At 44.5% G+C, this 23,971-nt stretch overlaps 2 protein-coding genes across 6 annotated transcripts in view; one reads left to right on the top strand and one right to left on the bottom strand.

The window, feature by feature from the left end:
- LOC306966235 (uncharacterized protein) overlaps positions 1-20,034 on the bottom strand; it is a 25,240-nt gene extending 5,206 nt beyond the window's left edge. For 2 of the 4 annotated variants that reach the window (XR_013793092.1, XM_079560919.1), the window contains exons 1-3: positions 19,573-20,024; positions 5,994-6,766; positions 1,417-5,185 (exon numbers count right to left, since the gene is read on the bottom strand). Coding sequence is in view for 3 of the 4 variants with exons in the window: in XM_079560919.1 (XP_079417045.1) it covers positions 1,417-5,185; positions 5,994-6,584 (4,360 nt within the window). In the remaining variant the exon portion in view is untranslated. Of the gene's footprint in view, positions 1-1,416; positions 5,186-5,993; positions 6,767-19,572 lie in introns of all 4 variants that reach the window. The other 2 variants (XM_079560920.1, XM_079560918.1) reach the window with 2 other exon arrangements.
- Positions 8,199-23,971, top strand: dap3 (death associated protein 3). 2 transcript variants are annotated; one of them, XM_079560943.1, is made up of 13 exons: positions 8,199-8,558; positions 20,973-21,014; positions 21,107-21,220; positions 21,301-21,402; positions 21,492-21,600; positions 21,676-21,768; positions 22,392-22,522; positions 22,699-22,779; positions 22,853-23,017; positions 23,103-23,162; positions 23,237-23,326; positions 23,567-23,684; positions 23,769-23,971. In XM_079560943.1, the coding sequence occupies exons 1-13, from the start codon at positions 8,514-8,516 to the stop codon at positions 23,852-23,854; spliced, it is 1,236 nt and encodes a 411-aa protein (XP_079417069.1). In that variant the 5' UTR covers positions 8,199-8,513; the 3' UTR covers positions 23,855-23,971. The 2 variants fall into 2 exon arrangements, with proteins under 2 accessions (XP_079417069.1, XP_079417070.1); XM_079560944.1 differs by lacking the exon at positions 8,199-8,558 and adding an exon at positions 20,661-20,816 and having other exon boundaries at positions 23,769-23,969.

The following is a 23,971-nucleotide window of genomic DNA, read 5'->3' as shown; positions in this document are numbered from 1 at the left end:
ATAAAAAGATAATGACTGCAAAAACATTGGCCCGTGTGCAGAGTATGTTCTGTCCCAATCCACTCAGAGTCTGCATTGGCTATAAAAAGAAGCGAGTCTTATTTCCTCATCCGGCTTTGATGTGGATATCAACAACACCTGAGAAAAGTGGTCTTGTTGCTAAAATGGGTAATGCTGCCGCCTCATTCTCTGTGCCCACATTGTGCAAATACAAAAACCTGTCCCCTGAAAGAACAGCCCTGGCATAAAATCCATTCTCTGGGCCCGCTGATCATTTGGTATTATATTCAACAACAGAATTTCTATTACATTTCTAACAATGTGACTTCACCTCCAGTTGGGCCTGGGATGCAAAATCATCATTGTTTGAATATATTGTTGTCTCCATGATTTAACTGTAACTTTTTGTGTAAACTATAATACTTTTGCTACAGCATTTTACAGTACAGTTGCAATTCATGCTTTTACATGATAACAACAACACATTCAAGGGCATAAACATTTGAGAGAAAAGTGAAATACAGTACAAACTAATACAAGAATAGGGCTGGGTAAATTTTGTTGGATACTGATACCTAAACGATTTTTTTTTCACTACTTTTACTAAAATATTTGTCATCAAGAACCAGAAAACCGTTTAAAGGAACAGGCCAGCATTTTTACATACTGAGATATGTTCTTGCCAGAGCTTAGACGAGTTGTTGTACCTGTCTGGTCTTTGTGTGTGCACTCAGTCATGCAAAACGACCAAAGATGTTGTTAGCATTTGGCTTCTCCCAACGTATTCCTATAGCTCCAAATGGGGGTGAAGTTAGAAGCTACCACGCACAAAGACCAGACAGGTACGCATCAGCATGTCTAAACTCCAGGTAAGAACATATCTGAGTATGAAAAAACGGTGGCCTATTCCTTTAATAATGTCAATGTATTCATTTTCCTTCCATTTCATTTCTTATTTTTTCCCCCAAAATTTTCCATATAAAAAAATCCCCTAAATTTCCCCCAATTTTACCACTTTTTTCCCCAATTTTCCCAGAATGTTAAATCTTTTTTTTTAATTTTGCCCCAAATATTCCCATTTTTTCCCCGCGTTTTCCCACCAATTTAGTCCCAATTTTACCCAAAATGTTCAACTTGTCTTTCACTTTTTTTTCTTTTACATTTTAATGACCAACAGCATCAAAACTGGAATATAAAGATTGATATTTATTTTCCAGTAGAACCTAAGCATTTTTTAAATTATTTTTTGTTATAGCAAACTGGTATCGTTTAATGGTACCCAGCCCATTAAAAAGGGCAAATCCACATGCTCATTTGAAGTGGTCAATGTAAATACAATGACCTCGTGTTTGGTTTGATTGCAGAGAGGAATTTGGATAATTTAAAACATAAACATGACCATTTATGCCTCCTCACCTGCCTCCCTCCGCTCCATCCAGACCGGCTCGTCTCTCCTCCACGTCCGATCGCCTCCGCACCTAAGGCCCCTCGCTCCAGTCTCCACCGCGGCTGATGTGAATAGGTTGGTGTGAACCTGTGGCTGGGACGTCCCGTAAAGGGGCGACTCATCATTGTCTTCCTCATCGTCGCCGTCGTCCTCCTCGACCACCCCGAGTGTTTTGTTTGCTTGCTGCGTTTCACTGCTGAAGCCCGTCCAAGTGGGTTTCCCAAATGTTGTCCCTCCTAGGCTTCCATACTTCGTCCAGCTGTTCCCCAGCGCCCCCCATCCTCCTCCGAACGACGACAGGTGTGTGGAGCCCAAGCCAAGTGACGTAAGTGGCGTCTGCTTAAATCTCTCTGAGGCGGAAGAGGCAGCGACAGAAGAAAAGCTATCCCGTCTTATCTCGCTTAACCAGGGTGATTCTTTGGATAACACACTCCCTAATCTACTAGTCCCTTTCCTTCCAGCTTCTTGTCTGTAAATAAACCCTGATCTTTGCTTTGAAACAAATCCCTCTCTCTCCACCTCATCTTCTTGTATCTCATCCTCTCCCACGTCCCTATCGCAATGCCTGTGGCGATGCTTATGTTTATGCTTGTGTTCACCCCTGCCGCACACACAGGGGAAGTTCGGTGTGAACCCTGAGCCTAGAAGCGCACTCCCCCTGGCACTATCCTCCCCTCCGCTGCCCCCCTCCCGCGCGAGCCTACTCCTGCGCCTGTGGAAGCGGGCCGGGTTGAGGAAGAAGTGTTGCGGCGACTGGTGCAAGGCGAACTGACTGGGAGACGAAAGTGTGTAGGAGTTCGGGACGTGGTTGTAAAGGCTTGGGTAGCTCCTGTACATCCCTATGTTTTCAATTGTATCCTGAAATTTGGAGGAGCAGGGGCACTGTCTCCGATCGAGCTTCCGGCTGCAGTGCACTGGGTGGCATGTGTACAAAGGCTGGGGTGGGAAGGGGGGGTTGTGCGAGTAAGCGGAAGGGTGAGGTGAGTAGAAACCATTGAGATTTATGCGGAATATATTGGAACGCGAGGAGTGAGGAGAGTGGTGCCTTCTTCCCCCAGGAGCGCCCCCGTCATAGTCCTGCACAAGTCCAGCCCGCGCCCAGCTCCTCCGCCCAATGTGCATCTCATTGAAAAGCGCAAGCAGGTCCTCTAGCTCTGCCAGAAACTCAGGATCCTGCAGGTGCAAGAGCTGCTGGTGCTTCTTCTTATGCTTGTTCTTCTGACGCTTTAGGGCATTGTGGCCGTGGCAGGAGTAAAAGTCTGAATGAGTGCACTTATTACTGAGTCCTGAACATGCGCATAGGCAAGCGCAAGAAGACGAACAGTCAAAGTCCCTGCGCCTGTGTCGGTGCCTGTCCCTGTGCGCGTTCGGACTGGTGTGTCTGGACAACAGCGGTGGGGAGACAGGGGAGGGTTGATCCAGCAGAGAAGCGGGATGTTTTTGACTACCTAAAATGATCCCGGAAGACTGACCTACTCTCAGCATCCCTCTAGACCCTCCTCTCATCTCTCCCCGCTCGGAGATGCTGTTGTTATCCGTCCCGATTCCGCTGTCGCTAGGCAAAGTCTCCTCGCTGTGGGACTCACTCCTGGGGGACGCCGTGGCCTCTTTCAGGTGGCTTGGAGAGCCAGGTGTGTGTTGCAGCGGAGGGGCGTGAGGGGAGAGCTTACACGTCGACTGGTGGAAGGGGAAGTGTGGGCGTCCCTGGCAAGGACAGCTCTTTCTCACAAACGAAGAGAGCGATGAAGAGGAGGGGGGCCGCGGAGAGGTGCAGGAGGAAGGTGGGGAGGGCAGGGAGAAGGGCTGAGAGAAGAGCAGACATGGAGCTGGGTCGGTGCTGAAGCTGCCTTCGCTATACGGGCTCTGGGCTCCGCTCGAATGGGTGAGAGAAGGGGAGGGAAACGGGTGAGAGGCAGACGGCTGAGTTGAAAAGAGTGATGTTTCTGGTGCACTGGTGAACAGAGAGGGCTGAGTGGAGCTGTGGGAGAGGGCGCTTTGCACTTTGGGTTTTCGTCCACGCCTCTTGCCCATGTAGATAGTCCCTCTCTTGCTGACATTAATTTGAGGGCCGAGCTTACCCCCTAAGGAGCTGGACAGAGATGAGAGAGTGTGTACTGCTGTAGCCTCTATTGATTTAGCATCTGCTGTCTTTGCCACAAACCCAGATGCCATAACCTTGTGAAATCTTCTTTTCTTTCTCCTCTTCATCTCGTTCATCAGTCGTCTGAAGTTTAGCTGCCTGTTTCCCTTCTCGGGAATGGGAATACTCCTCCTCCTGTCCTCATGACCACCTTGAGTCAGTGCACTTGGGCTGTGGTCATTGGGGACTGGGCGTTTGGGTGGTCGGCCACGCTTTCTTGGGCTTGGCGTGTTCTCTGTGGCACATAGCTGCACTGAGCTGGGAGCTCTGTCCTGCCCAGAGAGAGGCACCTCTGTGGGGGGAACATTTGGAGAGAGTTTAGGAGGAGGTTCACTGGAGCTGGAGGATTTGGGTCTTCCTCTTTTTCGGGTGGGAGTTGGTGGGTTTTTAGTGGCTTGTGGACTGGGCTCTGGTTGACTCCGTTTAGGAGATGGAGACTGAGCTACAGAAGCTTGAGGGGAGGAGCTTTTGGGTGCAGAGCTGGAAGTAGCCGCATGTGACTCATCCGCGGTCCGGGGATTAAGGGACGCCTTTGGGTTCTGGGGAAAACCAAGAGAAGGATTACGCTGGGAATCCGAAGTGGCTTCATGATTTTCCGCTTTCTGAGCCCGATGCACCAGCCTGGTCCAGCTGGGCCTCCTGGCTTTGCGTTTCTTAAGCGGGCGGCTATCTTGCTCTGGGGGGGAGGAAGGGGCAGAGAGAGCGGGCAAAGAGGCGGGGACCGTGGGAATGGGTTGGCTCGGAGACACAGATGAATGTCTCGAAATGTCCTGTTCTTTTGATTTACTGGTATCACCTGTTGTTTCCACTGGATCAGCTTCCCTGCAGTTTGAATCTAGTGTGTTTTGCTCCTCTGGTCTACTCACACATACCTCTTCATCTAATGTAGTGCAATCAATGTTCGCACTGCTTTTTGTAACACTGTTTTCAATCTGACATTCCTGGCTAGGCGTTTTGTCATTTTTACTTGACACTTGTTCATTCTTAAGATCATTACTTTTATGCTTTTCGTCCCATTCTTTTCCATGTCTAGTCTTTTCTTCTCTTGCTCTCTCCTTCCTCTTCCTGCTCTCCTCGCTCCGGCTCTGACTCCTCTTACTCTCTGCCTCTAATCGGTCTCGCTTTGACTTTTTATCCCTCCGTTTCTCTTTCTTGGATTTCTTATTCTTCCTTTTTTCTACTGTCGGCTGCATTAAGGGATTTGGGGCATCTTGAGACTGTGGTTGACAGGAGGTGACGGAGGAGATAGATGGAGATTTGTTCTTATTTGATGATTCTTTTGGGGAGCTCGCTTCCGTCAATTTTGCCGCTGAAGAGATAGAGGAAGACGGGCTGTTTTTCCCCGATTTGCTTTTGTCGGAAAGTGCTGGGCTGTTTTCCCTGTCTCCTTTTCCATTTGATAGTCCTTTCTGTTTAGATGCCTGCACCGAATTATGTTTTTTTGTCAAACTAGTTTCCGATTTTAGTTCTTCCGTTTTGGGAGAAGAGTTTTTATGTTCCACAGATGCAGACACACTGTTGACCAAGGAACTTTTCTTCACTTTCTCCGATGTACCATTTGAAATAACCTCAGCTTTTTCAGATGCTTTGATTGGAACCTGTCAAACACAAACAGGAAATCTTAGTCATGCACCACAAACTCTACATGCAAAAAGGGACAATACTTAAAGTCAGACAGAAGATTTAGGTGGATTTTTCTTGTTGTCGCCAAAATAACAGTCGGGACAAAATGATTTAATCGGACAGAGGAAAGAGGGCAATGTGAGGGGAAGGTAATGAAAAAGGGGTTGACACAGAAAGCAGACATACAAAGGCAGCGGAAGAGAGCGGAACCAGAAGAGGGGGAGTGAAAGATAAATGAGAGCAGGTATAAAAGAGGGATATAAAAATAGAAGACAGGGACAGATATAGAGAGCCGGGCAGAGATGGAGAAGCACAGAAAGCAATGCTATTGGTAGCTATAAATTGCCACTAATACAGATGAGAAGGCTTGACATTTTGTACTTGTCCTGTAATTTAGCCGTGCTGCGGCGTGAGTGCCGTTTGTATTGCCCCAGTAATAAGCCTCCCCTTGGGTGATTGTCATAAGTACCGATAGACCAATGTGTGTAAAAGCTCCAAATGGTTGCTGTGCCGTTGTCCTATTTATAGGTCTGTTTGTTTAAACATGATGCTGATGTTTTTGTGTGAGAGTTGTCCATTTGACCTTATTACAAAGGACCTCATAAAAAAGATGGACTGTTCTCCTACATTCCCCAACACTCAAGTCAAGAAAGTGTGATGGTTAAGTTGACAAACCTAGGCATATATGTCAACTATAAATAAAATTTAGGCATTTCTGGACTGTTTGTAGCAGCTATAACCTGACTGGCCCCACCTAAAGGTGTAGCAGTGCAGTTAACTTACCTGACTGCTGGACTTGGTCCTTTGGGCTGAAGCTGCAGAGGCTGTGGTGGTAGAAGCCGAGGACAGTGGCTGCAGAGTGGATATTGTTGATAATGATGATGGTGCTTCTGGTGAAGGAGCAGATGCCGTTTGTTTGGAAGAGGTCTGGACACGATCCAAGCCGGATAGTGGCTCTCTACTGGTTGCTTCATCTGGACTGGAGCTTGTTTTACTCTGTTGACCAACTCCCCCCTCTGCCTCCCCCCTCAGCTGCGCCCCTCTGCCCTGCCTCTGATAGGTTCTAATAGTGGGCTTGCACACATAGCTTTCTAAGATCTTGGGTGGCTTCTTGGTGCGTTTGGCCTGGAGTCCAATTCGGAGTCTCACATTCCCTTCAGGGCAGCTACTGTCTTTGCCAGAGATCTGGTCACCCTTAGTCCCACAGCGCCCCTCAATGAGCAGCTCCAGCACTGCTCCCTTGTCCCCATTTCCCTCCCCTGCTCCAGCTTTACGCTTCTTCTCCGGAACATGGTCCTTGTCTGAGTTTTTGGGTGCAGAGGTGGCATCCTCGGTAGTGTTTGGAGGGCTACCCCCCTTCACTCTCTGGTCCATCAGAGAAGAGGGGGAAATTAAAATGTTTTGGGGATTCACTTTCAGATGGCCTCCTTGAAGCAAGTGACGTCACCAACTAAATGTAGAATGCAGGTGTGAAAGATCCGAAAATCCCAACAACAAAAATTGTCCAAGAACAAGCGGAATCCTTCTTCAGTCGTATCTTGTCTTTAAGGCTTAAGCTGAAAGGAAGAGAGTTTGAGACAGAAAGAGAGAATATGAGAGAGAGAGAGAGAGAGAGAGAGAGAGAGAGAGAGAGAGAGAGAGAGAGAGAGAGAGAGAGAGAGAGAGAGGGGGGAGAAAGACAGAGTCAAGTGATTAGTCATTTCGATGAGCTCAGATGTTGAGAAGCAGCAATAGAGAAATTGAGGGGAAAGTCCCCCTCCTGCAGGTAGCTGTGAAAAGGTGCTAAAGCCTGTGTCCACAGAGATGATCTCATCAAACATATCAGCCTAAAAGACCATTCACCACGGCACTATTCCTCAATCTGAGAGAAAACCAAGACACACCGAGTAAAACTCACAAAATAGACTGCACTTTTGTCAAAATACAAATCAATATATCAATCACTGAACTGGCCACAAATACACACGCTCTTGATCTAGTCTCCACCTCCTGAGTGTCTTTGCGCCTTCTGTTCTCAGCTACTCCCACAAGCACTTCTCCGCCCACCCTTCCCTCTGCTGTACTTTCTTTTCTCTCTGAAACTCCCCTTTTCATGTTTGGCACTAAGCTTTCGCATGCATTCTCTATTAGTCCCTTGTAGCCTCTCGCTCGGCTTCGCTCTCCATAGACCACACAGTAAAGTGGTCAACTCATGCACTGTATCCATGTTAATCAGAACCATATTTCCTCCTCCACTTCTTTTTTCTCCCCTCCAAACTAAATCCCTCCATTCACAGTCCAACCAGTTCCCCCTCCCCTCTCAGTAGTGGTAACACAAATCCGTAGGAAAGGGTAAAACTTATTTTTGGAAAGGAGTGCAAATTCCTCCTCCCATCGCTTCCTCTAAGTCAAGTAAGCTTTTCATTGACCCCATTGTAAATGGACTTTTAATGTGACATTAGTAACACACCCTAAAATTCATTCTTCTCTCAACCTTCACTTTCACGAGAGACTGGCGCTCACCAAGAGCAAAAACAAGTCTATATCATGCTTTCTTCATTAAATCCACACATATTAACAAAGACACTCATGTATTTTCTAATAAAACACACCCTGCCGAGCGTTTTGTCTCTCCAGAGAGCAGCTGATGGAACAGTCTAAAGTCAGTGTACGCTCCCCACATTAATAAGAGAATCTCAAATGTTTTTATTTAAGAGCACTCTCCTGTGTCATGGTCCCTCCACACCCAAACCCACTACACTGCTTAAATCAACATCTGTTCCAGTAACTGCAGTTATGTAACAATTTTTAGGAGCTTTTGGAACCCAAACCTTTTCAGAATAAAGGGAATATAGGCCTATGGTCATAGGTCTCTATCTGTAACTTAGTCAAAATAGAATGAATTAATGTAATTTGGACCAGAGACACCATGACTAAAACTATTGATTTGAATGGTTTTATTGTATAGTTTTGCAGCTCAAAAGAAGATAGATAGTATTCAGCAATATTCAAAGAGGAACTGATTTTATATTCTAAGGCTTTACTTTTTAAACATACGTCAGATCTACTCTAACATTTGCTCAGGGAGGATTCCACATGGCAGGATGATGTGTGGACTTGACACTAGTCAGTGTGGTTCCGCACCAGAGCAAGGCAACGATTAAATCATGATAATGGCCCTCCATATTTCCAGCCATCATCACCATCCCATGGCGGCGTTATCATCAATAACTACAACCCCATTATCATCTGCCTGACAACAGCAGGGGCACAGCTCCCCGGCTGGAAACGAGCCTTCTGTGATGGCATCTCTAAAGACAGAGGATGGAGCAGAGCTGCATCGCTCTTCACGTGAGGAAAGTTTCTCGCGTGAGTGCCGCCACTGCCCCTCACGCACTTCACCTGTAGTTTGTTTCATATGTGTGATGGTCGTACATTGTGTACCATGTAGCTGCGTAGGTTGATGTTGTTGCTACTACTATGTACAGTAGGCTATGGGCAGTAGGTGACTGCGGTAAAGTGGCCCGCCACTTCCAGACCCACGGTAAAGTGGCCCACACTTGAAAAGATGTTGCGCCTTTTGCCGGTTACTTACGGTAATAGCAGATTTCCTCGTCGTACAGCTTGCCTTTTCCGTGTAATTTCGCTATGAATAAAGTTGTGATCATCACTCTTTTGTAGCTAATGATGTGTGTTCATTAATTTAGGGAAATAGAGTTGCGCGCACGCGCGCGTTTGTTTGTTTGTGTGCGCGCGCGCGGTGGCTATAACTTCATATTTCTACCACAGTAGTGGTCACGTGACGGCACGGACAGATGACCAGCGTGTATTGAGAATATAGGGAACTATTCATCTTCATTGTCTTTTATTCCCTACTTCATGCAGTTTTATTATTATTATTGTTATTATTATTATTATTATTTAAAGATTATAAATATTATAATCATTTTGACAGGGCACCAAGGACGCTCCAAAGGGAACAAAATTCAGGTTTTCAAAAAATGTTTAAAAAAAATCCTTGAGAGGTTTGCAACTAATTTCACTGCAGACATGGCCTCAGTGCTGCCCCCTATCGCCCTGCCAAAACCAAGTCCACTTTTACTGTGGAAATCTGAAGAAAACTGAGGTTGAAAAAGGCCAAAATGGAACAAATTTCAGGTTTTCAAAAATTCTTTAAAAAAAATCCTTGAGAGGTTTGCAACTAATTTCACTGCAGCCATGGCCTCAGTGCTGCCCCCTATCACCCTGTTGAAACAAAGTCCACTTTTACTGTGGAAATATGAAGAAAACTGAGGTTGAAAAAGGCCAAAATGGAACAAATTTCAGGTTTTCAAAAATTCTTAAAAAAAAATTCTTAGGAGGTTTGCAACTAATTTCACTGCAGCCATGCCCTCAGTGCTGCCCTCTATCACCCTGTTGAAACCAAGTCCACTTTTACTGTGGAAATCTGAAGAAAACTGAGGTTGAAAAAGGCCAAAATGGAACAAAGAACAGTTTTTCAAAAATGCTTTAAAAAAAAACCTTAAAAGGTTTGCAACTAATTTCACTGCAGACATGGCCTCAGTGCTGCCCTCTATCGCCCTGTCAAAACCAAGTCCACTTTTACTGTGGAAATCTGAAGAAAACTGAGGTTGAAAAAGGCCAAAATGGAACAAATTCCAGGTTTTCAAAAATGCTTTAAAAAAAATCCTTAAGAGGTTTGCAACTAATTTCACTGCGGACATGGCCTCAGTGCTGCCCCCTATCGCCCTGCCAAAACCAAGTCCACTTTTACTGTGGAAATCTGAAGAAAACTGAGGTTGAAAAAGGCCAAAATGGAACAAAATTAAGGTTTTCAAAAATTCTTAAAAAAAAATCCTTAAGAGGTTTGCAACTAATTTCACTGCAGACATGGCCTCAGTGCTGCCCTCTATCACCCTGTCAAAACCAAGTCCACTTTTACTGTGGAAATCTGAAGAAAACTGAGGTTGAAAAAGGCCAAAATGGAACAAATTTCAGGTTTTCAAAAATGCTTTAAAAAAAATCCTTAAGAGGTTTGCAACTAATTTCACTGCGGACATGGCCTCAGTGCTGCCCTCTATCGCCCTGCCAAAACCAAGTCCACTTTCACTGTGGAAATATGAAGAAAACTGAGGTAGAAAAAGGCCAAAATGGAACAAAATTCAGGTTTTCAAAAATTCTTTAAAAAAAATCCTTAAGAGGTTTGCAACTAATTTCACTGCAGCCATGGCCTCAGTGCTGCCCTCTATTGCCCTGCCAAAACAAAATCCACCTTTACTGTGGAAATCTGAAGAAAACTGAGGTTGAAAAAGGCCAAAATGGAAAAAAATCATTTTTAAAAAAATATATAAAAAAAAAAACTTAAGAGGTTTGCAACTAATTTCACTGCAGCCATGGCCTCAGTGCTGCCCTCTATTGCCCTGCCAAAACAAAATCCACTTTTACTGTGGAAATCTGAAGAAAACTTAGGTTAAAAAAGGCCAAAATGGAATAAAATTCAGTTTTTCAAAAAATGTTTAAAAAAAATCCTTGAGAGGTTTGCAACTAGTTTCACTGCAGCCATGGCCTCAGTGCTGCCCTCTATCGCCCTGCCAAAACCAAATCCACTTTTACTGTGGAAATCTGAAGAAAACTGAGGTTAAAAAAGGCCAAAATGGAATAAAATTCAGTTTTTAAAAAAATGTTTTAAAAAAATCCTTGAGAGGTTTGCAACTAATTTCACTGCAGCCATGGCCTCAGTGCTGCCCTCTATCGCCCTGTTGAAACAAAGTCCACTTTTACTGTGGAAATATGAAGAAAACTGAGGTTGAAAAAGGCCAAAATGGAACAAAATTAAGGTTTTCAAAAATTCTTTAAAAAAAATCCTTAAAAGGTTTGCAACTAGTTTCACTGCAGCCATGGCCTCAGTGCTGCCCTCTATCACCCTGTTGAAACAAAGTCCACTTTTACTGTGGAAATCTGAAGAAAACTGAGGTTGAAAAAGGCCAAAATGGAACAAAATTAAGGTTTTCAAAAATTCTTTAAAAAAAATCCTTAAAAGGTTTGCAACTAGTTTCACTGCAGCCATGGCCTCAGTGCTGCCCTCTATCACCCTGTTGAAACAAAGTCCACTTTTACTGTGGAAATCTGAAGAAAACTGAGGTTGAAAAAGGCCAAAATGGAACAAATTTCAGGTTTTCAAAAATTCTTTAAAAAAAATCCTTAAAAGGTTTGCAACTAGTTTCACCGCAGCCATGGCCTCAGTGCTGCCCTCTATCACCCTGTTGAAACAAAGTCCACTTTTACTGTGGAAATCTGAAGAAAACTGAGGTTGAAAAAGGCCAAAATGGAACAAATTTCAGGTTTTCAAAAATTCTTTAAAAAAAATCCTTAAAAGGTTTGCAACTAGTTTCACCGCAGCCATGGCCTCAGTGCTGCCCTCTATCACCCTGTTGAAACAAAGTCCACTTTTACTGTGGAAATCTGAAGAAAACTGAGGTTGAAAATGGCCAAAATGGAACAAAATTCAGGTTTTCAAAAATTCTTTAAAAAAAATCCTTAAGAGGTTTGCAACTAATTTCACTGCAGACATGGCCTCAGTGCTGCCCTCTATTGCCCTGCCAAAACAAAATCCACTTTTACTGTGGAAATCTGAAGAAAACTGAGGTTGAAAAAGACCAAAATGGAAAAAAATCATTTTTAAAAAAATATATAAAAAAAAAAACTTAAGAGGTTTGCAACTAATTTCACTGCAGCCATGGCCTCAGTGCTGCCCTCTATCGCCCTGCCAAAACAAAATCCACTTTTACTGTGGAAATCTGAAGAAAACTGAGGTTGAAAAAGGCCAAAATGGAACAAAATTAAGGTTTTCAAAAATTCTTTAAAAAAAATCCTTAAGAGGTTTGCAACTAATTTCACTGCAGACATGGCCTCAGTGCTGCCCCCTATCGCCCTGCCAAAACCAAGTCCACTTTTACTGTGGAAATTTGAAGAAAACTTAGGTTAAAAAAGGCCAAAATGGAATAAAATTCAGTTTTTCAAAAATTCTTTAAAACAAATCCTGAAGAGGTTTGCAACTAATTTCACTGCAGCCATGACCTCAGTGCTGCCCTCTATTGCCCTGCCAAAAAAAATCCACTTTTACTGTGGAAATCTGAAGAAAACCAAATTAATCTAAATACTCCCACATTATCCCACTCCTACCCTCCCTCCACTGGCTCCCAGTCCATCCATCCATTTTCTTACACTTTTCCGTTTCCAGGTCGTGATCACATTGCACCAGCCCCCTATGGCCTCCTGCAGGAATGGGTCCACGGAAGGACGGCCTCATGATTCAAACCGGCCTGTTGGTCTCTCATAAGGGGCTCCCAGTCCGCTTTTGTGTTTTTTTTTTTTAATTTGGACATTTGTTTTTGAGACGTCGCCTAGCATGGCGCAGCCGGGGCCCCACAATGGAGCCAGACCTGGGGTTGGGGTCCGAACGCGAGCGTCTGGTGGCCGGGCCTCTGCCCACGGGGCCCAGCCCGGGCACAGCCCCAAGGGACGACATGGGCCCGCCCTCCTGTGGACCCACCACCCACAGAGGGATCCGTAGGTTTCGGGTGCAGAGAGGACTGCGTGGCAGTCAGAGGCAGGTGCCTCGACGACCTGGTCCGCCTGCGCAGCTTCTGGCGTTCGGGACATGGAACGTCACTTCACTCCTGGAGAGAGGCTGGAGTCTCCATTTTTCTGGTTGCCCGCAGGGAGAGGCGGCGGGCTGGGGTGGGTTTGCTCATAGCCCCCCAGCTCAGCCGTCACGTGTTGGAGTTCACCCCGGTGAACGAGAGGGTCGCATCCCTAGGCCTTCGGGTTGGGGACAGGTCTCTCACCGGTGTCTCGGCCTACGGGCCCAACATCGGTGCAGAGTACCCGGCCTTCTTGGAGTCCCTGGGAGGAGTACGAGATGGTGCTCCGACTGGGGACTCCATTGTTCTACTGGGGGACTTCAACGTCCACGTGGGTAACGACAGTGAGACCTGGATGGGAGTGATTGGGAGGAACGGCCTCCCCGATCTGAACCCGAGTGGTGTTCTGTTCCGCTGGCGGGGGAGGAAGCCAGTCAGACCTGGCAGGCCCAAACGTGTTGTGAGGGTCTGCTGGGAACGCCTGGCGGATCCCTCTGTCAGTGGGGTCTTCAACTCTCACCCAGATTCCGAAGGAGGCTGGGGACATGGAGTCCGAGTGGACCATGTTCTCCTCCTCCTTTGTCGATGCGGCTGCTCGTAGATGTGGCCGTAATGTCTCTGGTGCCTGTCGTGGCGGCAATCCCCGAACCTGGTGGTGGCGCCCGGAAGTAAGGGATGCCGTCAAGCTGAAGAAGGAGTCCTACCTGGCCTCGTTGGCTTGTGGGACTCCGGAGGCAGCTGAGAGGTACCGGCAGGCCAAACGTGCTGCAGCTCGGGCGGTTGCGGAGGCTAAAACTCTGGTCTGGGAGGAGTTCGGGGAGGCCATGGAGGAGGACTATCGGTCGGCCTCGAAGAGATTCTGGCAAACCATCCGGCGCCTCAGGAGGGGGAAGCAGTGCTTCACCAACACTGTTTACAGTACGGGTGGGGGGCTGCTGCCCTCGACTGGGGATGTCGTGGGGCGGGGGTAGGAGTACTTTGAGGATCTCCTCAATCCCACCGTCACGTCTTCCGATGAGGAAGCAGAGGCTGGGGACTCGGAGGTGGGGTCGCCCATCACCCAAGCTGAAGTCACCGGGGTGGTGAGAAAGCTCCTCGGTGGCTCCGGGGGTGGATGAGATGGAGAGATGACCTTAAGTCTCTGGATGTTGTAGGACTGTCTTGGCTGACACGCCTCTGCAACATCGCGTGGCGGTCGGGGACAGTGCCCCTGGATTGGCAGACCGGGGTGGTGGTCCCTCTCTTTAAAAAGGGGGATCGGAGGGTGTGCTCCAAATACAGAGGGATCACACTCCTCAGCCTCCCCGGTAAGGTCTACTCCAGGGTGCTGGAGAGGAGGATCCGGCCGATAGTTGAACCTTGGATCCAGGAGGAACAATGCGGTTTTCGTCCTGGTCGTGGCACACTGGACCAACTCTATACCCTTCATCGAGTGCTCGAGGGTTCGTGGGAGTACGACCAACCAATCCATATGTGTTTTGTGGATCTGGAGAAAGCGTTCGACCGTGTCCCTCGTGGTGCCCTGTGGGGGGTGCTCCGGGAGTATGGGGTCCGGGGCCCTCTGCTAAGGGCTGTCTGTTCCCTGTATGACCGCAGCAGGAGCTTGGTTCGCATTGCCGGCAGTAAGTCAGACCAGTTCCCGGTGCGTGTTGGTCTCCGCCAGGGCTGTCCTTTGTCACCGATTATGTTCACTACCTTTATTGACAGAATTTCAAGGCGCAGCCAGGGGCCGGAGGGTGTCCGGTTTGGGAACCTCAGGATCTCATCTCTGCTGTTTGCAGACGATGTTCTGATGGCTTCAACAAATCAGGACCTTCAGCTGCCCTGGGGTGGTTTGCAGCCGAGTGTGTAGCGGCCGGGATGAGTAGAGTCGTTGCTCCTTCACGTCGAAAGAAGCCAGCTGAGGTGGCTAGGGCATCTGTTCCGGATGCCTCCTGGCCGCCTCCCGCGGGAGGTGTTCCAGGCATGTCTTATTAGGACAAGGCCTCGTGGAAGGCCTAGGGCACGCTGGCGGGACTATGTCTCCAAGCTGGCCTGGTGTCGCCTCGGGGTCAGAACAGCTGGAGGAGGTGTGTGTGGATCGCGACGTCTGGGCATCTCTGCTGAGACTGCTGCCCCCGCGACCCGCCCCCCGGACAAAGCGGAAGAAAATGGAAAGATGGCATTTGGTTTTTAAGTCTCTTCATGGACATGCTCCTCACCATCTGTCTTAGTTTCTGGACGTCTACCATCCAAGCAGAGCTCCTCATATGGTATTCGATGTCCCCAAGTATATAAGCAGTAGGGGGATTGTGCTTTTAGTGTGGCAGTACCAAAACTGTGAACCTCACTCCCAGTCAAACTGTGAGTCATCACTGACTTGCTGTTGTTTAAGTGTAGACTAAAGGCCTTTTGTGGCAATTATGACCATGTTTGAACTCCATGTTTTGAACTTGATAGGGGGCAGCACTGAGGCAATGACTGCAGTGAAAGATCTTGCACAGCTTCTTTTAATATTTTTTAATATGATGCAAAATTTGTCATTTTATGTCCATTATGACCATGTTTGAACTTAATTTACTCCCAATTTCTGCAGTAAAAGTGGCTGGTCTGTTGCAGGTGGGTAGGGGGCAGCACTGAGGCCATGGCTGCAGTGAAACTAGTTGCAAACCTCTCAAGGATTTTTTTTAAACATTTTTTGAAAAACTGTTTTTTTTTCCATTTTGGCCTTTTTCAACCTGTTTTCTTCAAATTTCCACAGTAAAAGTGGACTTGGTTTCAACAGGGCGATAGAGGGCAGCACTGAGGTCATGTCTGCAGTGAAATTAGTTGCAAACCTCTTATGGATTTTTTAAAATAATTTTTGAAAAACTGATTTTTTTTCCCATTTTGGCCTTTTTCAACCTGTTTTCTTAAAATTCCACAGTAAAAGTGGATTTTGTTTTTACAGGGCGATAGGGGGCAGCACTGAGGCCATGTCTGCAGTGAAATTAGTTGCAAACCTCTTAAGGATTTTTTTTTAAAGAATTTTTGAAAACCTGAAATTTGTTCCATTTTGGCCTTTTTCAACCTCAGTTTTCTTCAGATTTCCACAGTAAAAGTGGACTTGGTTTTGACAGGGTGATAGAGGGCAGCACTGAGGCCATGGCTGCAGTGAAATTAGTTGCAAACCTCTTAAGGATTTTTTTTAAAGAATTTTTGAAAACCTGAAATTTGTTCCATTTTGGCCTTTTTCAACCTCAGTTTTCTTCAGATTTCCACAGTAAAAGTGGACTTGGTTTTGGCAGGGCGATAGGGGGCAGCACTGAGGCCATGTCCGCAGTGAAATTAGTTGCAAACCTCTTAAGGATTTTTTTTAAAGCATTTTTGAAAACCTGAAATTTGTTCCATTTTGGCCTTTTTCAACCTCATTTTTCTTCAGATTTCCACAGTAAAAGTGGACTTGGTTTTGACAGGGCGATAGAGGGCAGCACTGAGGCCATGGCTGCAGTGAAATTAGTTGCAAACCTTTTAAGGTTTTTTTTTAAAGCATTTTTGAAAAACTGTTCTTTGTTCCATTTTGGCCTTTTTCAACCTCAGTTTTCTTCAGATTTCCACAGTAAAAGTGGACTTGGTTTCAACAGGGTGATAGAGGGCAGCACTGAGGCCATGGCTGCAGTGAAATTAGTTGCAAACCTCCTAAGAATTTTTTTTTAAGAATTTTTGAAAACCTGAAATTTGTTCCATTTTGGCCTTTTTCAACCTCAGTTTTCTTCATATTTCCACAGTAAAAGTGGACTTTGTTTCAACAGGGCGATAGAGGGCAGCACTGAGGCCATGGCTGCAGTGAAATTAGTTGCAAACCTCTCAAGGATTTTTTTAAAACATTTTTTTAAAAACTGAATTTTATTCCATTTTGGCCTTTTTTAACCTCAGTTTTCTTCAGATTTCCACAGTAAAAGTGGATTTGGTTTTGGCAGGGCGATAGAGGGCAGCACTGAGGCCATGTCTGCAGTGAAACTAGTTGCAAACCTCTCAAGGATTTTTTTTAAACATTTTTTGAAAAACTGAATTTTATTCCATTTTGGCCTTTTTTAACCTAAGTTTTCTTCAGATTTCCACAGTAAAAGTGGATTTTGTTTTGGCAGGGCGATAGAGGGCAGCACTGAGGCCATGGCTGCAGTGAAATTAGTTGCAAACCTCTTAAGTTTTTTTTTTTATATATTTTTTTAAAAATGATTTTTTTTCCATTTTGGCCTTTTTCAACCTCAGTTTTCTTCAGATTTCCACAGTAAAGGTGGATTTTGTTTTGGCAGGGCAATAGAGGGCAGCACTGAGGCCATGGCTGCAGTGAAATTAGTTGCAAACCTCTTAAGGATTTTTTTTAAAGAATTTTTGAAAACCTGAATTTTGTTCCATTTTGGCCTTTTTCTACCTCAGTTTTCTTCATATTTCCACAGTGAAAGTGGACTTGGTTTTGGCAGGGCGATAGAGGGCAGCACTGAGGCCATGTCCGCAGTGAAATTAGTTGCAAACCTCTTAAGGATTTTTTTTAAAGCATTTTTGAAAACCTGGAATTTGTTCCATTTTGGCCTTTTTCAACCTCAGTTTTCTTCAGATTTCCACAGTAAAAGTGGACTTGGTTTTGACAGGGCGATAGAGGGCAGCACTGAGGCCATGGCTGCAGTGAAATTAGTTGCAAACCTTTTAAGGTTTTTTTTTAAAGCATTTTTGAAAAACTGTTCTTTGTTCCATTTTGGCCTTTTTCAACCTCAGTTTTCTTCAGATTTCCACAGTAAAAGTGGACTTGGTTTCAACAGGGTGATAGAGGGCAGCACTGAGGCCATGTCTGCAGTGAAATTAGTTGCAAACCTCCTAAGAATTTTTTTTTAAGAATTTTTGAAAACCTGAAATTTGTTCCATTTTGGCCTTTTTCAACCTCAGTTTTCTTCATATTTCCACAGTAAAAGTGGACTTGGTTTCAACAGGGTGATAGAGGGCAGCACTGAGGGCATGGCTGCAGTGAAATTAGTTGCAAACCTCCTAAGAATTTTTTTTTAAGAATTTTTGAAAACCTGAAATTTGTTCCATTTTGGCCTTTTTCAACCTCAGTTTTCTTCATATTTCCACAGTAAAAGTGGACTTTGTTTCAACAGGGTGATAGGGGGCAGCACTGAGGCCATGGCTGCAGTGAAATTAGTTGCAAACCTCTCAAGGATTTTTTTTAAAGAATTTTTGAAAACCTGAAATTTGTTCCATTTTGGCCTTTTTCAACCTCAGTTTTCTTCAGATTTCCACAGTAAAAGTGGACTTGGTTTCAACAGGGTGATAGAGGGCAGCACTGAGGGCATGGCTGCAGTGAAATTAGTTGCAAACCTCCTAAGAATTTTTTTTAAAGAATTTTTGAAAACCTGAAATTTGTTCCATTTTGGCCTTTTTCAACCTCAGTTTTCTTCATATTTCCACAGTAAAAGTGGACTTTGTTTCAACAGGGTGATAGGGGGCAGCACTGAGGCCATGGCTGCAGTGAAATTAGTTGCAAACCTCTCAAGGATTTTTTTTAAAGAATTTTTGAAAACCTGAAATTTGTTCCATTTTGGCCTTTTTCAACCTCAGTTTTCTTCAGATTTCCACAGTAAAAGTGGACTTGGTTTTGGCAGGGCGATAGGGGGCAGCACTGAGGCCATGTCTGCAGTGAAATTAGTTGCAAACCTCTCAAGGATTTTTTTTAAACATTTTTTGAAAACCTGAATTTTGTTCCCTTTGGAGCGTCCTTGGTGCCCTGTCAAAATGATTATAATATTTATAATCTTTAAATAATAATAATAATAATAACAATAATAATAATAAAACTGCATGAAGTAGGGAATAAAAGACAATGAAGATGAATAGTTCCCTATATTCTCAATACACGCTGGTCATCTGTCCGTGCCGTCACGTGACCACTACTGTGGTAGAAATATGAAGTTATAGCCACCGCGCGCGCGCACACAAACAAACAAACGCGCGCGTGCGCGCAACTCTATTTCCCTAAATTAATGAACACACATCATTAGCTACAAAAGAGTGATGATCACAACTTTATTCATAGCGAAATTACACGGAAAAGGCAAGCTGTACGACGAGGAAATCTGCTATTACCGTAAGTAACCGGCAAAAGGCGCAACATCTTTTCAAGTGTGGGCCACTTTACCGTGGGTCTGGAAGTGGCGGGCCACTTTACCGCAGTATTGAGGTGGGGGTGTTACCGCACTCTTTTTAGGGACGTCAACAGGAGCTACCTCCGCCACTGTGACTTTGCGCACCTTAAAACAGCAACTCACTGATGCTGTCGCATTTACAAATCATACACACATGCACGTGTTGTTGTTGTCGTCACTCCCTTTTCCACAAAAAAAAAGGCTGAATATCCGGGGTTAAGAGCGAAACAGGAGACTTCATATTTGTTAACATAACTCGACATGGAAGTGCGTCTACGTAGCATCAAAATATGGGTTATGTTTTAATGAGAATGATCGTCATCCACATTTCTCTCCTATCTGTCCTCTGTCAGCCCTTCTGCTCTGCTGGTGTCAGCAACACTGAAAAAAGAAATATCACCAAACGCGAGCGCGAATGAAATGGAGAAACATACTCAGCAACAAGGGATAAAATTAGCGCAAAAGCGGATGCACACAGTTGTCATAAGCTCCAGATATCGGAGCACGCAGATGATGATAGGCCTCCACACATGAATACGCACTGCCATGACAATATGTAAGAAGGCTACGTAGGCTACTTACCCGAAAGCGCGTCCCAGAGCCAACTGCGTTTAGATGAGGTGAAGGTGTTACTGTCCTGCTCTCCCGCTCGCAGCAACGATCCCTCCGCTTATGGTGCATTAGATTTGGCTTTGATTACATAATGTGGCCAGCGAGGGTGAAAACACCCCCAAAAGCGACTTTGAGAAGCATCAGAGCTGAGCTCGCTGTGTAACAACATTGGCGCGGGTGTTTTTATAATCACGTAGTCGAAAGATGTCTGTCTCCGCAGCTAGGTGGCGGAGTCCTCTTTCGGATCTGCTTCAGTTCTCCCGGGGAAAGTTAACATTGCTCCCGCCAGTAATGGCTCAGCTTGAGCTGTACGACTGCGCACGATCGGTTAACGTGTCACATCGCTGTCAGAGCGCGGCCTGTGTGTTCACATGCGCACCGTGGCGCGTACTATTACGCACAATGATAAGTGCGCAAAAAATGTTGCGAGACCATTTTCATGTTGCCAGACACTGAAAAAAGCGAATAACAACGGGTCTTATTTGGGTTAATGGATAATGCTTGCCATAAAATGGCGACGACTTGGCAAGCCTTGGCTGACAAAAAGTTCAGCATGTCGCACCACGCTTCGGTTTTTTTTTTTGTTCTTTATTCTTCTTCTTAGAATTGGATCTTTACAGGGAGTCCTCAAGGTGATTGTTTTAAGGCATTCAGCAAATATTCATGTTATCACGGGTGAAACTAACAAAATATTTTGCATAGAATTCTGTGACTTAACACACTGCATAATCTATAACATCACCGCTGGAGGCACGACCTACAAACAGATCCAGACTCAGAATGTTTTCTTGGTTAAATAACTAAAGGTAATAATGATCATGATACTAAACCACCGCAACTGACGGTATTTTGACTTTCTGTCTATTTTTACTAAGATGGAAGTTAATTAATGCAAAACATGTTTTTAACGCAATAATTAAAATTCAAACGTATATCAGTGAAAATACTTAAAGATAAGGAACTATTATGCATCATACAAAAGTCAGTATGGTCAGTACCCATTTTCTGACTCCTGTAACGTGATTGGTCGATGGTGAATTTGGTGCTCCGGTGTCGTCACATCCGGCGTCGAACTTCACGCTGGTTACGTTCGTGACCAGTGCATGCCACACTTGTGTTCGATGTTCCCTAATAATTAATTATCACACCATAATATTTGACTTCTCAGCTCATGACACACAACAGGCATTAGCTCTGACTGTAAGCAACTTCGGGTAAGCTTGTGATACAAATTCTACTCGCCATAATAGACATTATACGCACATGCTAGCTGCGAGCTAAGCTTACAAGGTTACAGGAGGCTACTCCTGATTATGACTGCAGAATCTCAGTCACTGCGCTAATGTTTACTGTTGTAACTGTACTTTTAGATAATGGCACTACAAAGGCTGTCATTACGCGTGCGACAGACGGTAAGAAATCACCTACTAGAACTAAATATAGATTTCAACATTTTAACTTATCTTATGGGTCATGTTTCATTGAAATCTTTAATCATTTGCAGATAAGCCATGCAAGATGTCTCCACACCACTGTGTGTGGTCAACAACAGGAGGCTCTCGCTGTTCACTCGTACCAAGAGCCAGTATCTGTCTTCAGGAGCCCAGAGCATGATCCAGTGAGCGTACCCTATTTGACTATCAAAATGATATTAATATTATTATGTATTTTACACGTTACGTGTGTTTTCTTGCTTAGGCATGCCAGACTGAGAATCACGTCGGGCAGTTTTACACAGTGCCACCCTCACACATAAAAACATTATTTCCCCACGGATTCCCACCTCGATACCGAGAGCAGGTAGGTGCCAGACTCTGTACATGTTGATCAACTAGATTTATGTCATCCCTTTGGTGGATTTGATTAAAATGTTCTACATCTTCTTTCAGATAAAGACTTTTAATGAAGCTTGTGTCATGATAAGACAGCCAGCCCTAGAGGTTATCTCCTGTCTCAAACAAATGGACTACAACAAACCTGCACAGCGATATGTGTTCTGTATCCTTTGCATTGCAAGACATGTACTCTATGTGACCAACTGTGAAAATATATTTACCTTAACTGTATGTTCAGATGGGACAAATGGTGGTGGAAAGACCATGTGTCTTAATCACACAGTTCACTTCTGTTATACACAGGGATGGATGGTCCTTCATATCCCTGACGGTAAGACGCACACTGTATTTTCTAGAGTTGAGTATTGACATTTTAGCCTGGCCATCCAGAAACTCCTTTCTCTTTAAAAACAGGACTGTTTTCGCTGTCAGAAAGTCATTTACTCTTACAGGTTTTGTGTTATCATTTCAAATCTGTAACACGTCACTCATCAAAGATACTCAAATCAATCAGAGTGAACTGTTAGTGTTTTGGAGATATTACTGGCAGGGCTGCTACGTATAAGCGGTAAACCTGCATCTGAAAAACAAACAAAGTCTATCATTTCCAGTGTGTTCCATGCTGCTGTGCCTGTACTATAATCTGTACCCGCCCCCTTCTCTCAGAAAGATCCGCTCTGATAGCACTGGATTGATGGCGTGCTTTTGGTGTTGGAATTTTTTTTCAAATTACACAATTACGATAGAAATTGCCTCCCCCAAATCATGTTTGTCAACACTTGTAGAAATGTTTAAAGCATCGGGGTAGAACAGGAAAAGTCTTTGCTGGCCTGGTTAGTGTTAAATATCAGTGTTACCTGATTTTTGGGGGGTGACCACTGTCCTAACTTACTCTGCTCCTTACTTCTTGCTGTTAAAAACTGTATTGTCTCACTGTATGTTCACTGTTTACAGCACATCGCTGGGTGAAGAACTGTAAGGAGTTGCTCCAGTCCTCCTATAATTCTGCTCGGTTTGACCAGCCACTACAAGCCGCTGAATGGTTACGCAACTTCAGGATAACCAATGAGCCCTTTCTATCAAAGGTTTTTATTGTTTTGTTTTTTATTCCACTTCTCTATGTTTCTGTGTAAGCTTACTGTACATTATTGGACTAAATGTCCCGTATAATGCCATCATTTCAAATCTGCTTATATGCGTAGGTGTTAGTTCAGACCCACTCGTGACAAAATACATCTAAATCAAATTGTTGTTTTCCTAGATAAAGACAAAACACCGCTATTTATGGACAAAGAGGGAGTCTACGGAAGAAGGAAGTTCACTTGGAGAACTTGTGGATCACGTATGTAATTTCATCGACTCGTACTCGCCTTCCTTGGATTTGCCAGTTTATTTTGTTGTTGTTTTCTTGGCAGGGCATTTCTCGCGTGAAGAGCAGCAGTGATGTTGTGGGAGCTGTCATGAAGGAGCTGAGGTTACAGGTTGGCCAGTCAGAAGCAGCCTTCCGCCTTGCCGTGGCTGTGGACGGTGTCAATGGTCTCTGGGGAAAGTCCACCATTAGAAAGGAAGATAAGACTGCTGTGAGGTTTCATTCATACGTGTTTGGGTAACAGCATTGTCCTTTAGATGGATGGACTGACGTCTAGAAACATTTCTCTTTGTTAGATTGATCCCAGTGAGCTCACATTGGTTCATAATGCAAGAAAATTAATGAAGAATGATTGGGTGAGTGAATTTCTACACAGGGTTCATATGAATAGTTTTTTTTTCTCAAATGTTAATGATCCTTTATTGTTCAGATTGGAGGAGCCATCATCACCACTTTGTCTCAGACTGGGTCTCTCTACACTTCAAAAACATCGTGCTTGCCTCAAGAATTGCTGGGAGAGGTCAGTGCCATTAAGATATTGTCCTTGATTTAGGGGTGGACCAATAAAAGCACGGGAGGAAAGTCAAACACATAAAGCTGTTTAATGATACAGCTGCATGTGATATGACCGTGTTATTTGTAAGTCGGTGAAAGCAATAAATAATACAATACTACTATTTAGGTGTATTTGTGTTTCAATTCCTTGTTTGTTCCATTTTATTGTATAAGGTCCAAGACATAACATTTTTGTGTTCAACAGAGAGGCTTCGACTGCATGGATCCCTTCATCCCCGTGTCTGTGCCCAACTACAGTGAGAAAGAGTTTGAGAGCTGTTACCTCTATTATTTGGACCGCCGGTGGCTTCAGCATCCACAAAGTAACTGTTTAGTCCTATTTCAATGTGAAGTACGAACGTTTTTTGTTGTTGTTTTGCTCATGACATGTTGTTTGTGTTCAATAGGTCAAACAGAAGAAGGGAAAAAAGAACTCGTCTTTTTGAGCAACAGAAATCCATGGATGTTTGACCGAATCGTTGCCTCCTTATAAGACTACAAAGCAGCCTTGTTAAAATACATACTAATAAATGAATGAATGAATCAGTGACATCAATTTACTGCATGCAAAAGACTAACTGTTTCTGTAAATAATGTGTGTGCTTTTTTG

This window comes from Gobius niger, assembly GCF_951799975.1.
Source record: "Gobius niger genome assembly, chromosome: 8".
Classification (NCBI taxonomy): domain Eukaryota; kingdom Metazoa; phylum Chordata; class Actinopteri; order Gobiiformes; family Gobiidae; genus Gobius; species Gobius niger.
The sequence above is the reverse complement of the archived record's forward strand: the minus strand, read 5'-3'. Positions and strand labels throughout refer to the sequence as shown.